This window comes from Protopterus annectens, chromosome 2.part0, assembly GCF_019279795.1.
Source record: "Protopterus annectens isolate FY-2018-M chromosome 2.part0, PAN1.0, whole genome shotgun sequence".
Lineage (NCBI taxonomy): Eukaryota > Metazoa > Chordata > Ceratodontiformes > Protopteridae > Protopterus > Protopterus annectens.
The window spans coordinates 1,381,310,957-1,381,326,773 of record NC_056728.1 but is presented as its reverse complement, the minus strand read 5'-3'; the positions used below and the strand labels follow the sequence as shown (position 1 = coordinate 1,381,326,773).

General features: G+C 33.2%; 1 protein-coding gene across 31 annotated transcripts in view; it reads right to left on the bottom strand.

The window, feature by feature from the left end:
- Window positions 1–15,817, bottom strand: part of ANK2 (ankyrin 2) — a 3,034,032-nt gene that overhangs the window by 599,872 nt on the left and 2,418,343 nt on the right. For 29 of the 31 annotated variants that reach the window (XM_044061567.1, XM_044061562.1, XM_044061555.1 and 26 more), the window contains 2 exons: window positions 5,499–5,601; window positions 4,867–4,967 (listed from right to left, as the gene is read on the bottom strand). In XM_044061567.1, coding sequence (XP_043917502.1) covers window positions 4,867–4,967; window positions 5,499–5,601 — 204 coding nt within the window. The remainder of the gene's footprint in view (window positions 1–4,866; window positions 4,968–5,498; window positions 5,602–15,817) is intronic. The other 2 variants (XM_044061556.1, XM_044061561.1) reach the window with 1 other exon arrangement.

Sequence of the window (15,817 nt, the reverse complement as noted above, 5' to 3'; positions counted from 1 at the left end):
TTAACATATCTTTAAAATGATTTGTTTGTTATTAAATGATACTGCTTTTTCCTTGTTCTCTGATTTGACTTTTGCATTTTCTTGTCTCACTTTCTTCATAGCTTGACTGTTAATGAATTTTTTTAGTAGCCAGGGTAAGATGTTGCCTATAAATCTTGTACTTAATACCTGTTTTAGCATACAAAGCTTTTATATCATTATTTCAACTAGATGAGACAGCATTTTCTGTTGTAGAGTGTTTACATACAATGTGGCCCTGAAGCACTCCGTTACACAGATTTTCCAGAAAATTCCATCCCCAGGAACTACCACTAGATGTTACTTCAGTCCACTTGGCAGTAATAGAAATCTTTTGTGTTATAGTCTCCATTATAATGTAGTTATGTACTTCATTTTTGGATTTGTGTAAATTGGGATTTGGTATTTCATATTTAATAACAATCTGATCCAAATGGCCTAGGGGAGGGAAGACATATCGGTTAACTACTAGCCTAGGTTTATTTATAAAGATCAGATTGAGAATATAATTTCCCCTAGTCTTAAACTGAATTTATTGAGTAAAGGTTTTTTTCAACCATAAAAGAAGTCCATTTTCAGGGTAAGATTTACAAAGAGACAAATTCCATTTCAGAGTAATATTTACAAAGAGATTTCTTCCACTTTATAGTGGGAAAATTAAAATCAACCAGCAGTAGAGTGGGCATGTTTGCAATCTCTGTTACCAGGAATTTCAAAACAATTAATAAGCTAATCTACATTTTGCCTTGGGCTTCAGTATCAAAATATAAGTCTAACAGGTCCCTCAGCACCCATATCTTCAGCCTGTATAGTTACAGTCTTATAAGTCTCATTGATATATATAAACACATAGCTTTCAAAGATCTTTGAACAAGTATTACAGTTCATTCTCATTGAGAATGTTGGTGCAGATATTAACATTTAAAGAAGCCACATAGGTGTAGCGCAGAATGATTGCCAGGGCTGCTGCAATAACAATGACGATGCATTTAATTTAAATATGCCAGCATAAGAATCTTGTTCATCTTGTTACTGAGACTATGAGAAGTAATACCAAAGGGTCTATATTAGAACAAAGAATAATTAAAATGTTAAACGGTCTACAGACCGAAAATGTCGGACCTCGAACTAGTTATACTGGGGGTGGGCGGTGCCCCCCCTAAATATATATATATATATATATATATATATATATATATATATATATATATCAACTCCAAGATCGCACTACGGTGAGGAAAGAGCAAATATTCCAATCTTCATTGTACTGCGATCTCGCAAACAACACTTTGAGGTCTGGCATTTTCGCTCTTTAGAGCATTCGAAATTTTGATTATTCGTTGTTCTAATATAGACCCATACAAAAGGCTTTATAATATTAGTAGGTTTAGCCTCTGAATTCTAATGAACAATAAAAAGTATAAGTATCAAAAACATCAGGTTCAACTGCTGCTGTTTCTCAGTCAGTGATTACATCGACATGTTGTTGTAAACCAAATCTGTGGAACCGGTTGTTGAATCTGTTTTTGTATGCTAATAATCATTCAACTTATGAGAAGGAATTGTGCAGAAAGGTAGCAAAGACAAGGCTCTAGTTTCTTCAGAAACACAAACTGCTTTATTCACACAACACAAGCACTTTCACTAGATGCTTCTTCAGGTGAATGCATATCATCACAAAACCACCTCTTTTATACCATAATTATACATCACATGACAGAACCATTTAATATTTAAAAGAACATGTACTTGTTAAACATACAAAATTATATAAAAACATAAAAAAATATATAAAACCTTCTAATCACTACCTATGTAGTGGTCTATTTTTTAAAACAGGTCTCATAGGTACATGGTCATTCAAACCGTGCCCTATGTCAGCCCTCAATCTCACAATCCAGTTTGCCTCTAACTCCTTGGTCCTAGCCCTAATTTCACCTCCCCTCCTGTTCTCATAGCATCTACCCAAAACCATAAACTTAAACCTATGTCTATCATTTGTTTCAAAGGCGTGCTTCGCAAGGGCATTAAATGTGCTTTTCTTCTTTATATGACAGATATGTTCTCTTATTCTATCCTTAAGTAACCTGTCAGTTTTACCAATGTAAAATTTATTACATAACTGGCAGATGGCCAAATAAACCACATGAGAGGTATTTAATTTAAATATGCCAGCATAAGAATCTTGTTCATCTTGTTACTGAGACTGTGAGTAGTAATACAAAAGGGTCTATATTAGAACAATGAATAATTAAAATGTTGAACGCTCTACAGAGCGAAAATGTCGGACCTCGAACTAGTTATACTGGGGGTGGGCAGTGCCCCCCCTAAATATATATATATATATATATATATATATATATATATATATATATATATATACCAACTCTGAGATCACACTACAGTGAGGAAAGAGCAAATATTCCGATCTTCACTGTACTGCGATCTCGCAAAAAACACTTTGAGGTTCGGCATTTTCGCTCTTTAGAGCGGTCAACATTTTAATTATTCGTTGTTCTAATATAGACCCATGCAAAAGGCTTTATAATATTAGTAGGTTTAGCTTCTGAATTCTAATGAACAATAAAAAGTATAAGTATCAAAAACATCAGGTTCAACTGCTGCTGTTTCTCAGTTAATGATAACATCGACATGTTGTAAACCAAATCTATGGAACCGGTTGTTGAATCTTTTTTTGTATGATAATAATTACTCAACCTATGAGAAGGAATGATTTTCAGTGAAACTGATCCTAAACTGTGTGCTTCATACAATAATCAAACATTTCACCCATAAACTAATTTTAATAGGACAGAATTTAAGTCACTGACACTTGCATGAACCAATATTACGTCAATTGACCATGCCCTATCAAAGTTTTTAAGACATCTGAATACTCATTAATTTTAAACTAGCAGATGTAATACTCCCCCATCCCTCTAAGGGATGAACAAATGTTTGATGCCCTTACTGATATGAGTTGGCAACAACTGAGAGACAGAACATCAGTGTTTAAACTTTGGTGGGGAGGTTATTTCCACCCAATGCCGCCATTTTTCTTTTTCTGTCCCTTACAGTATGATCAGTTCTAGAATCAGATGAAGAACTTGTAGAACATTTACATTTTAACTGTCAGTGGCTAGAAATATTGGTTGGACTTACACACACATCAGCATTAGTTTCAGAAACCTGGTGATTGCTGCAATGATCTCCATCACCATCTTGCATAACATTGTCCGGGTTGACTTACTGCTTAATGTTAATGTTGTCTGTTGATATGTTGGGATCAGAGACATAGGGCCAGATTCCAAAACAGTTGCTCTCACAGCAAGTCTGCCCTCATTCCAAAAGATCTTCCCTCAGTGTAAGTGAGTTACTTCGGTGTAATGTCTATCTATGAATGGGCTTGCTACATGGACCAGATTCCTAAAGACTCTCAGTATAAGTGGTCACTTGCACTGAGGGCAAGTCTTTTGGAACTGGGCCTGTAATCTCCCATTACAAGTTCAGTAACAGATGTTTAACTTTAACCTCAGTTTGTTAAAATAAGATAATTAATTGTTGAATGGACTGTTTTTTGCAAGCACAAGTTTGTGTATCATTATCTGCTAATGACATGCAATTTTGATTGTCTGGCCTTATGTCATAAGGTGTAGTTTGAGATGCACACTCAACCAACAATGTTATTGGCATTCTTAATTCTTCACAAGAGTCATTAATGTTCTTATATAAATTTCAGACCTGAGTTTTCAAACTCATCAAAATATACACCTTTAGTACATAATATCTCTGACTTGTCAAATTATTACAGTCATTACAAAATATAGAACATAAAGTACACTGACAGATGGTCCCTTCATCATTAAGGATAATAACCAAACCTGTGAAAATCTACCCATGACTAGTAATGTACTAAGACTTAATGACAACCTATAAAAGACAAAAACATGAAGTTAAAATACACTAAAACAGTAGCATCACCATTTGTTCCTTAAAGATGAACTCCTACATTGTGATACATCAGATCAAATGAATAAGTAGAACACTGAGCTATACCACACTGTCTGAATCAATACTAAGCAGGATGTTCAAGTCCCGATGTGGAAGGCCCCAAGTATTTTAATTATTAATGTGAGTATAGTCAACTATAAACTGTCAAATGCAGCTTATAGGGGAAAATCACAAAAAATTACTATAAAATAAACAGTAATGGATCATAATCTTTTACAGGTGATAAATTCAGGCAGGGTTTCCAGAATAAATCAAATGTGCTGTTCTTTCTGTTTGTTGCAAGTGCAGGTTACATTAACTAAATGTGGTTAATATTAGAAAAAGTATAAGAATAGCAGAAGCTATAGCAGTGTGTAATTAATCCTAACAAAGAGTTTAGAAAATAATAAACTAATTGTTTAAAGTAGTTCAGGCACTAACAGAATCCCAGAGTGCAACACTCTGCCATGCCTATTGCACCTGCTGCAGAACTAGAAACAACAGATGCCAGAATACTCTATTTTCTGGAAATTGTAATGCTATGTTCTGAACCTTCTACGTACAAAGTGAATCCAGGCACCATTCGCAAGCTCTACCTTCATTTTCTCCTCTGTAACTCTTAACAATGTTCTCCTTTTATTGTCTTTTTTCCTGCCAACATGTAACTATGACTCTGCTTCACAAATAATCATGTACATTTTTTCAGGGGATACTACAGTTCTGCAGTGAAGGATAATCAACTACAGAAAAAAAGGTTGAGAGAAATTGCCAGAAAAGTGGCCATAAATACACAGAATACAGCAGTTCTATTTGAAAGGTTATCTTAGAACATAAAACACCCTCCTTCATTCTACCTACCCAGAGTGTATGGGGCTGGAAGACAGAGCCACGTTATCATTTTCCATGCCCCAACTCAGGCGATAGGTATCCTTCTCAACTTCTTTGGCTAGAGCTGACACCTGCAAACAGAAATAAGTAGTTGTTTAAAAGAATGCACAGAGCAGTGAAAACTGTATTTCTAAAGTGAAACATAAACTGCAGCTCATCAAACAGAAAGTAAATATAAACTGCCTTAAATCCAAATACAGGGAAAAGAGACAATTAAATGATTTTTTTTTTGTGATGGCGCAAAAAAATCGCACTCTGCACTAGAAAAACTAGATAAGTGGCAATGCAGCTCTAAAAATGATAAAACCATGTTGATTTTCAAATTATTGCAGATAGAAAAGTAGAAATATAGTTGCAGCAAGTTGCCATACTGTATATAATATTGGAGGACTATAGAGAACAGGATTCAGTATCATATGCCAGTGTGTATTATTTGTTCAACACAATTTTCTTGCATAGCCCTTATAAATTGCAATGCTTTCCCATTTGTAAATACCACAACAGACATTTGTGATTCTTTGTACAGCTTGCCTGGGGAGGCCTGCAAATTACTGTAACAGGGAAACATATGCTACCTCTAAAGTACAAGATAAAATGCATACCTTCTGGCTGGTGGCAATGATGACGTCCTCACTGATAGCGCTGTCCCGCAGGTAGGAGCCATAGGTGGGTGTGTGGGACCTGTCTGAACTGAAGGATCGCAGGCTGGCGGGTCAGTAAGTTGTCATGGAACAGTGTAAAGACGAGATGACAGGACAGGTGGGAAAGTGAAAACAATCAGCCATTAACATTTTATGCAACTTCCAGGGGGAGCCACAATATAATCATGGGGAAAGAGCCTTTTTTTTCCTCTGTACTGCTGTACTGCATGAAATCAATTTCATATAAATCTGTGCCAAAATATTTTTACTATTGCTATCCATCAGTTTAAAAACACATCAAGGAAATCAGACATGGAAAGTCAATTATGTATTATTGTATCTCAGCAGTCCACAATTTAACTTCTTGGGCAGTGGGCTACAGTGCCTTTTGCAACAGAATACACATTTTAGTCAGTGAGCATCTTAGTATTTGGCATGGCAGTCTCCTTACATCAAACAGCCTGTCTACTGGTCCAGAAATAGCAAGATAGTTTTAGTGCAGCAGTACAACAGTTAGATCAGATTACGGTGAAACAGTGTTTGCACTGCAGAGTATTCTTCTCTCTGCAGCATTAGTAAGCAGAATTTCCTAAGACCCCCTGGAAGGTACAGTGAGGTGACCATAGCCAACCACATGCTTCCTGGATGAGACACAGAGTTTCTAATGTACAAGGTTTACAGTATCTGAAGCTGGTGACTTAGGATGGCATTTGAAGGGAGTGCCTGCTGTCGTCCCCATGGGGAGTAATCAGGAAGGCTGGTCACTATGGCAACATGCATGCAAGTCAAAGCTGAAGCATTTTCTGGCCCCCCCTTCTCACTCTGAACACAGATTTTGATGTGATATCTGAAGAGACAGCCTTTCATGAGCAAGATCTGATACGTAAGGACACAAATCTTGCTACTGGAATCCCTCAAAAACAGTTCTCTAGTTCGTCTGCTCTACTTTAATGTTCTTCACTAGATCATTTCGATTATTTCTATTTTGGGAGCATTTTGGTGTTTCTTACACTCTGTTTTATGACCACTAATCAAAACAGCTACACAAAAAGCTTTTTATACACGATTCTACCTTTAATAAAACATTATTAGTTCACAATAAACCATGAATTGTCCCATCTCACTCTTACAATATCTTTTGTGCTACTGAGTTCTGCAGACATTTTGAACAAATACTATTTTCATAATTTGATTACAATTTTATGTACTTCTGCAAAGCACCATATAATATTTATCTAAACAAATCTGCAAGTTTAATAGTTAATGCGATTTAACTAAACAAAAATTGTAGACTCCAATTCTATATAACCAGCATTTTCTTTAAGCTCTGTTTTTACTTTTTTTAATCCTTTCTTTGTATTGTTGTAAATATTGGAAGAGCATTGCACCACAAGTATTAGTATTTCATCTGAGTATTCAAAACTTGCTAAACAACCAAAATGGTGAAAAGACAGCTTCAAAACAACAGCTTCAATAACAGGCTTTTACCATGTTGAATCCACAATATATGAAATATAGAGCTTTGCTGTTGTAAAACTCAAGTGACGTTATAATTCCACAGTAAACAATGGACAAGCGCTTTCAGCTTTTTCAAGCCTTCTTCAGATCCCAAGAAGGAAGAGAATCCTGAAGAAGGCTTGAAAACGCTGAAAACACTTGTCCATTGTTTACATCAGAAGAGTTCTTCACTTTTATGTTTGTTTTGTCTGTTTTTCTGACATCCACATGTTTTAAAGCTGTGGAATTATAACGCCACTTGACTTTTACAATAGCAAAGCTCTATATTTCATATATTGTGGATTCAACATGGTAAAAGCCTGTTACTGAAGCTATTGTTTTGAAGCTGTCTTTTCACCATTTTGGTTGTTTAGCAAGTTTTGAATACTCAGATTTCATATATTGTGGATTCAACATGGTAAAAGCCTGTTATTGAAGCTGTTGTTTTGAAGCTGTCTTTTCGCCATTTTGGTTGTTTAGCAAGTTTGAATACTCAGATGAAATATTAAAACTTGTGGTGCAACGCTCTTCCAATATTTACATTGTTTTTTGTTCTGCTGAGCGTTCTTTATCAGAATTCATTTATTTTTCTGGATTTGACTTTTCTTTGTATCGTTTTCAATTGTGCCACATTTTGACATGGCTTTTCTACAGTGCACTGAATCTCTGCTTGACCTTGTTTTTTTTTCTTAAAGAATGAAGATAGGTATTAAAATTTAAAATAAATGAAGCCACACATCAAAGCCTTCTGTTTATAGTGAGAACAGTAGGTTCAAAATGGATATAAGCACAGCTGGTGTCGTAGTCTCAGAAATCAAAAGAATGAGACACATGCTCGGGATAGGCTATATGGACAGATGAGGCTGATTTAGGTCCTACCACAGACATAGCAGTAGTCTGACAAATATCACATATTAGGCTAAACATGGCAACTGTACAAACTGCACCAATCTGTCAGCAGGTGTCATCAATAGTTTTTGTTTGGTCTGGTGTATTTACATTCATTTACTACAATTCAAATGCCCACATAAATATAATGTGTTAGATTTATATCCCTGTTCATTTCACTGGTTCTGAACATATAATAATGCAAAAGTACAATGTAAAGTTTTGTCTGTCTGTTTTTTTATTAATTTAAGATTACCCAGTACAATTGCTATTAGGAATGTGGCCAGAAAATTCCACTTTGTATTCTCAGTCCCATTTTATTGCCCTTCCCTTGCTTCACATTTAAAAACATACAGCTCTCTAAATACTGACCCACTACATTTTCAATAAATGTGTATATCATTTCCAACACACACATGTGTATGCCACTATAGTTGTTAGCCCTGTCTCTATGGAAAATACTTTATTTGGATAAGCAGTTCTACATCCAAGCAAGTTATGTATACACCTGTGCTATAAAAATGAATGCACAGTACATACAGCCAGAGACTCAGTATTTCTTCCATATGCCTTAATATTTCTGGAAAAATGTTCAGAGTAAAATGCATTCAGACCTAAACAATGAGTATGCCTGATTACATCTGTGACAATAGGAGGTACTGCCAGTACAGCTATCTGGAATTTTGTAAATAATTATGTCAGCTGTGACTATCAGACTGATTTATACTAGATGCTTGGGTTACAAATGTATTAGAACTGTATGTCATGTGTATATCAAACTGATTTGTACAGATGTTTGTGATGAAAAGGTATTTGTAAAGGGCTTGTGGTTGAAATGTATCCACAGTGTGCCCTACTGGAGAGAACAGAAATGTAAATGCAATACTGTAACTGTTTAAATGTATATGTTTTAACAGAGGAAACTGGAAGGTTAACCTCAGTCCAGCAAACAGTAAAATATATCTGAAATTAAATCACTTTACAGGCTAGGCCGTAAAGTTGCTATCTCACAGGTTTCAATGCAGTCAGAGATGCAAAGTCTGTACCTAGAAGCCTTCTATATTGTCTTTGGGGTGAACTAATTACTACTCTGGAAGTCTGGAGGTATGAAATTGTTTTATAACTTCCAGTACCTGCCACAGATCTGAGCAAAAGCCCTTTGTATGCATTTTTACAGGTAGGCGCTAAATTCTGCCAGCTTCCAGAAATGGGGATTTGCATGGGAACTAGATGTCAGATGACCAGAAGTGATGTCATTCTGCAAGCTATCCCATAAGTAATATTTATATATTATTCTGAGAAGTCTTAGTGAGACATAGCATTCTGTATTCTATCTTGGACCTGACAACAAGGAGGACCATTCACCACATCATCTGCCTTGCTCTATTAAGTAAGTACAGAATAGTAATTCTCTTTGATTCAGTCAGAAATATAGTGAAGCTTAGTTTAGATATTGTTTTTCTTTATTTGTCTGAGACTGCCTTTCAATGTTATTTTAAATATTTTCTGTGATTTTTAATTTTTTTCTCAAAATTTGTTTTATTTTTCAAATAGATTTGAATAAATTCCATAGTATTTACATATAACATCTTAAATTAGTATGCACAGTATTTACATTAGCCGACACTATAACAGATCTTAATGTATACAGTTACTTTACAAGCATGTCCAATCCATTATCAGAGTGTCTGATCAATTGTATAGTGCCAATCAACGATAAGACTTTTCCACAAGGGTTGTTGATAAATTCTTAGTTCTTTAATTTTAATTTCCATTAATGCTGTGGTTTTCAGTAGGCTGTAGAAGTCTTCCAAAGTTGGTATTGTGTTTGTATTCAATCTTCTTGTTATACACTTCCTTGAAATTGCAAGTATTGTCCATACTATATACATGTTTGACCTATTCAAATGAGGACCTTTGTTCACATTTAATAATACCAGAGCTTTAGTTAAATAAAATGATTCATTAAATAAAGCTTGTAGAAAGTTATTAATACCATTCCAAAATGGCTTAATTTTAACACAATCAGAGAAAATGTGGTTCCAATCTGCATTGTGTACTTGCTCACATCCCCAACATATTCCTTTTATGTAAGAACTAATTTTACTGATTATGTCTGGGGTTAAGAATGCTCTGTGCAAGCATTTCCAATTAAAAACTTTCCAGTATTATGTAAAGGATAGATATTTTATTGATAGTAAGATATTTGTTTTAATATCTTCAGTTAACAGTATTGCGTGCCTTTTTGTTATATATTTCCAATATGAGGTTTTGGGTGTTGTTTTACAGTTTATCAATATTTTGTAAAATTTTGAAAAACTGTTTCCCATGTCAAAGTCATTATATATGATTCCATATATGCATTTCGTAAATTTAGGTATTTCTTTAAATGAAGAATTGTTAATTATTCTACTTAAATCTTGTGAATATGAGAGAATACTCTGTAAAGTTAGTCAATCCTGTTGTGGAATTTTCTATGTTGTTTTTATTACTTGCATTTCTAAAACTTTTAGTTCTTTGATACATTGGAGCCAACAAACAAATCCTTCCTGTTACGAGGAATTAATAATTTCTCTATATATTTTATGTGGAAAGTTCTTTGTGACTATAAATGGTGTTAAAAGATCAAACAAGATTTTTAAATCTATATTTGCATTAATAATTTTCCTAAATGAGTCAATGTAATAATTAATCATACGAGTTTTACTGGGTTTAGTTATGTTATATTGCATACTAATACATAATATGCGCCATGGCAAATTGTTCTTATCTGTTATTTGAAATTTATTTTGTAAATCAAATTCATTTATTGATATTACAGTTCGTAATTCTTTCCAGTTTGCAGAGTACTTTGGACTTAACCAATCTGAGATTGTTTTAGATAGTGATGCTTTTATATATGTTTCTGTATCTGGAAAGTTTAATCCTCCCTGTTTCCATGGTCTGATATGATGTAGTAAAGCTATTCTGTTTCTTTTGGCAAACCATAAACATTTTATTAGGCATGAATTTATTTCTTTAAGTATATTTTTTTCAGGTAACAGTTGTATTGCCAAGGCTATATATAGTTATCTTGGGCAGTAAAACCATTTTTTATTAAATGTAGTCTATCTTAAAATGTTAGCATTATTTTGTTCCACTTTTCCACAGAGATTTTAATTGTATTGATGATATTATTGCAGTTTTTTTAGACTAATTCATTATTATTCTTGCATAACTCAATTCCTAGATATTTTAAGGTTGATTATTGTTTCCCTGTGATGTGATCCCCCTTAGTCTGCAGATCTTTTTTGTATTTAAAAATAAATATTTTGATTCTGATTTATTGAAATGGAGTCCTAAGGTCATGTGAAATTTGTCAATTAATATATCTAATTCTTCTAATGTCTCTTTTGTATTCGATAATGTCAGTAATATGTCATCAGCAAATAGCACTACTTTAGAATTGTATTGTTCATAAACATCTATTTTTTTGATTTTTATATTGTTACGAATTGAATCTGCCAATATTTCAATAGCCAGGGCAAACAGAATTGGTGACATGGGACAATCTTGTTTAGTGCCTTTTGTTATATGCATAGATTCAGAGGTAAAAGGACCTAACTTGACATACGCTGAATTATGTGTGTGTGTGTGTGTGTGTGTATATATATATATATATATATATATATATATATATATATATATATATATATATATATATATATATTCTTTAGGAGATGAACAAAGGATGCAGGAAATTCAAATAGCATTAGGATTTTGAATAAATAGTCCCAATTTAAGGAATGAAAGGCTTTCTCTATATCTAAGCCAATTATGAGTGTTTATTTTTCTTTATTAACATAATCTATAAGAGAAATTGCCCTTTTAATATTGTCATGTGTGTGTCTACGATATATAAATCCAGTTTGATCATTATTTATTGTTTTGGATAGTAGTATTTTCATTCTGTTAGTTAATACTGTCATAAATATCTTATAGTCATTATTTAATAATGATATAGGTCTATATGAGGTACAAATGTTTGGGTATTTGTTTTCCTTTAAGATTGGTGTGATTAAGGAATATCTCCTAGAGGGTTGTATTACAGCTTGTGACTGAATTTCTAATAGAGTTTTATGGAAGAGGGATAGTATCTTTGAAGGAAAAAGTTTATATATTTCCATAATTATGCTATCCATACCTGGAGCTTTAATATTTTTACCCACTTTTATTATATCTGTAATTTATTTGTAGGATATGGGTGCTTGCAGATCTAGTTTTAATTTTTCTGGTATTTTTTTTTATATTAGAACATTTTTCATCTAGATTTAATTGATCAATATGTATATTTTCTTTTTGGAAATGTTCCATATAGTGATTTCTATAGGCATCAATAATGTCACCTATATCCGAGACATTTTCCCTTTCTTTTTATGAAAGATACTTTTAATGTTATTTTTTGATTGCATTTTGATTTTGTGGATAAATTATGTAGATATTTGGGAGAAGTGGCCAAGGTATTAATTTTTAGTTTTTCTAAAGCTAAACTAGTTTTATGTGTTAGAATTTCATTGTATTTATTGTTAAATACTTCTACTTTTTTTTCATCTCCAAATGATTTTGATTTTTTTCAGCTTTTACTGACAAAAGTTTGGATTGTAGATCTAACAATTCAGAAATCCATTCTCTGATTTTTTTATACCAAGTTAGGGTTTTACCATATATGTAAGCTTTTAATGAGTCCCATATCATTATTTTATTTATCTCTGTTGTGTAATTAATATCTAAGAAGAACTGTAATTCAGATAATAACCATGGTTTGAACTCTTTAATTTTAGTTATATATGCTGGAATTATGGAGTTAAAAATTAATGGTTTGTATCCATTTTGAAGTTTTAGTATCAATGAACTGTGGTCCAAAAAGGGGCAGGGAGTGATTGAGAAATTAATGATTTTAGACTGAAAGTCATGGGCAGCAAATATTTTATCTATTCTAGTTTGGGTACCAGATCTGTGATCTTGATGGGAAAACAACAAAGATTTATCTTCTTTAAATCTGAAAGTATCTACAAGATGAAATGATTCTATCCACTTGTTTAAAGCTTTTGATGCAGCAGGTGTACGCTGCGGTCTTTTATTTGTAGCTTCAAAAATATCAAATATACAGTTAAAATCTCCTCCTAATATTAAGTTGCCTTTATAATTATTGGAAATGAAATTCAAGTGTTTTTTAACAGTTCCTTTTCCAATGCCTGGGAACCAGTTCAGATTAGCTAGGGTCCATATTCTGTTATCATATTTAACTATTACCAATGTCAGAAGGCCTTCTTTATCTTTGTACTTAGAAATGATTTCTGGGTTAATCACATTTGTTTTCCATAAAATTGTTACCCCTTTTGTCTTTGTCTTATAAGTGGATTGCACCAATATCATATATTCCTTGGGATTCCATTTGTAATTGCCATTTGTTTTGAAATGAGTTTCTTGAAGGAAAATGATTTGTGCTTTGTTCAGTTTTAAATATTTCAGTAGATCTGATCTCTTGCTAGCATTGTTTAAGCCATTGGTATTTAGAGATAATAAAGTCAAATCCATCTTAGGTTATTTAGATTATGCATTTTTTGTTTTATTGTAACTATTAAATATTGTCTTCTGATAAGTATAAAATATATGATTGAGCTTTTAAAGGAAATTACCAGTTTTATACTTTGAGTGTTTACCAATAAAGTAATGTTTTGGTCAGGCATACTAAAAATGTTTTTGTGAAATAAATTTAAATTAATAAATATTAACAAAACTAAGATCCGCACTAGCCATGGAATGAAAATCATTCCTAATCTGATGGATAAACCTAAGTCCATCAGATTATCACTCATACCTTGACAATCCAGAACATCTGAGCTCCATAAATTGAATCATATGGAGAATATTTGTATTAGGAATAAGCAATATTTATATTATTTTGAACAAATATAGTACTATTGTAGATTAGACAGAATTTTAATACAATATAAATGTCTATTTATCGTATACGCAATTAATATTTACATGAAAGGTAGATGACAAGCAATTCAATCATAGTAAAGTAGGATGTATCATATATAAAACCTCAATAAAAGATTATAGCACACAATTATTTAACATATTTACCCTTACTGATAAAGTCTTTCAAAACTTATTACTTAATACAAATAGATGGTAATAATATTTATACCTAATGTTTATAATACAATGTATTTTACTGGATATATCAGAAGTTATATTTCATTGTTTGCCAGTGTTTAAGTAATCACTTTGTTTGTTGCTAACTTACAAAAAGCATCAAGTTTGTTTTATGTGAACATTGATGAATGTTAGTGCATTTTAATTATTAGTGCATCCCTCTTCCCCCATTTCCTCCACATAAGAATTTTCATATCTGTCATTTCTTATTATAAAATGAGTGAAATTATAGGTTAAAAACAACAAATTCACTTATTGTGATTAATGATTACAAGTTCCCTTTCCATATTCATAAATTGTCATTTTATGGCATATACTGAACGTTTTTAGATTTAAATGGCAACATTCTATTTTTTATAATCAGCAAAGGTTAAACTGAGTTATTATTGTCAATTTAATACTATTTGTTCAGAATGTGATTTGTTACATTCTGTGAAATTCCTAGTTCAGGCTTCTATTGTTTCCCTTGAACAACTTTGTCAGTTTGATGTTGTGTATAAAACATTCGTTACCTTGGTAACCTCTTATGTATTATATATGGTCAAGATGGGTTACAAAAACTACAACTCAAGTTAAAGCAATTACATGTCTTGTTATGCATATTTACTTATATAAAAAAATCATCATGCTTCCTCTTGATGTTCAATGTAGTGTATGTCATTTATGACAAGTTAAGACAGTAGTGTTATTATACACAAGCCCATGTTATTAAATCCTGTCTTTAATATCTAAATTCACAAAAACTGCTTCATCTTATATGACAATTATATATTTTATGTCTAGATTTACTAATTTCATACATTACATAACTACTGTTTGTTTTTTGCGATTTTTTTTTTTTTTTGCTGTTGCTTAGTTATTTGAGAGACCACAAGCTGTAATGCTTATTCTTATTACTATAGGTTCATAGGTGTGTACTAGGCTAATGGCCCTGGGGCCTTTACATGCCTATCTATAGGATTACCCTGGCATAGTGCCATCCGACCTTAGTTCCCAGTCGCTCTGTCAAGTAGAGCGACTGGTGTTATCCCTGGTGAAAATTTTCTGTTTCTCATCCACTCAAGATTTCTCTTGAAGAGGGTCAGCGAGGTCCTCTGCTTGACATGTATGGGAAGTCTGTTCCATAGCATGGACAGTCTCTGAGTTATGAACCTGTCCCTCAGCATGTTCTGTTAACTGTGGTAATGAGGTTGAGGTCTCTGAAGTGTGTGATGTGGAGGTATTGGGATTTCTTTAGATGTAGAATTTCTAACAGAGCTGGGTCAGACATGGCTTTGTAAGTCAAGCAAAAATCGCCTCTAAGTAGGCGATATGAGACAGAGAATAGTTGGAGTTTTTTGAGTCTGTCCATATAGGAAAAGTGTTTAAGGCCTAGGATACTCTTTGTGGGGTACTTTTGCTGCCTCTTCAGTTGTTGCAGGTGTCTAGTGAGGTACATTCCAAATGGGTCATTGTACTCAATGATTGGCCTTAATGAGGGAAGAGTAGAGGGAGACAATGGCCTCTTTCTTCCTGGATGAAAACCCTTAGTAATGAGATGTGCCACACAAAAGGACTTTCTGACCACAGTGGCAATGTGGTGAACAAAAGAGAGGTTGCTGTCAACCTGTGTTCCCAGATCTCTTATAACGTCTTCTGTGTTCAGTGGACTACCATCAATTTGGTAATTCATGGGAACTGGGTTTTTCCCA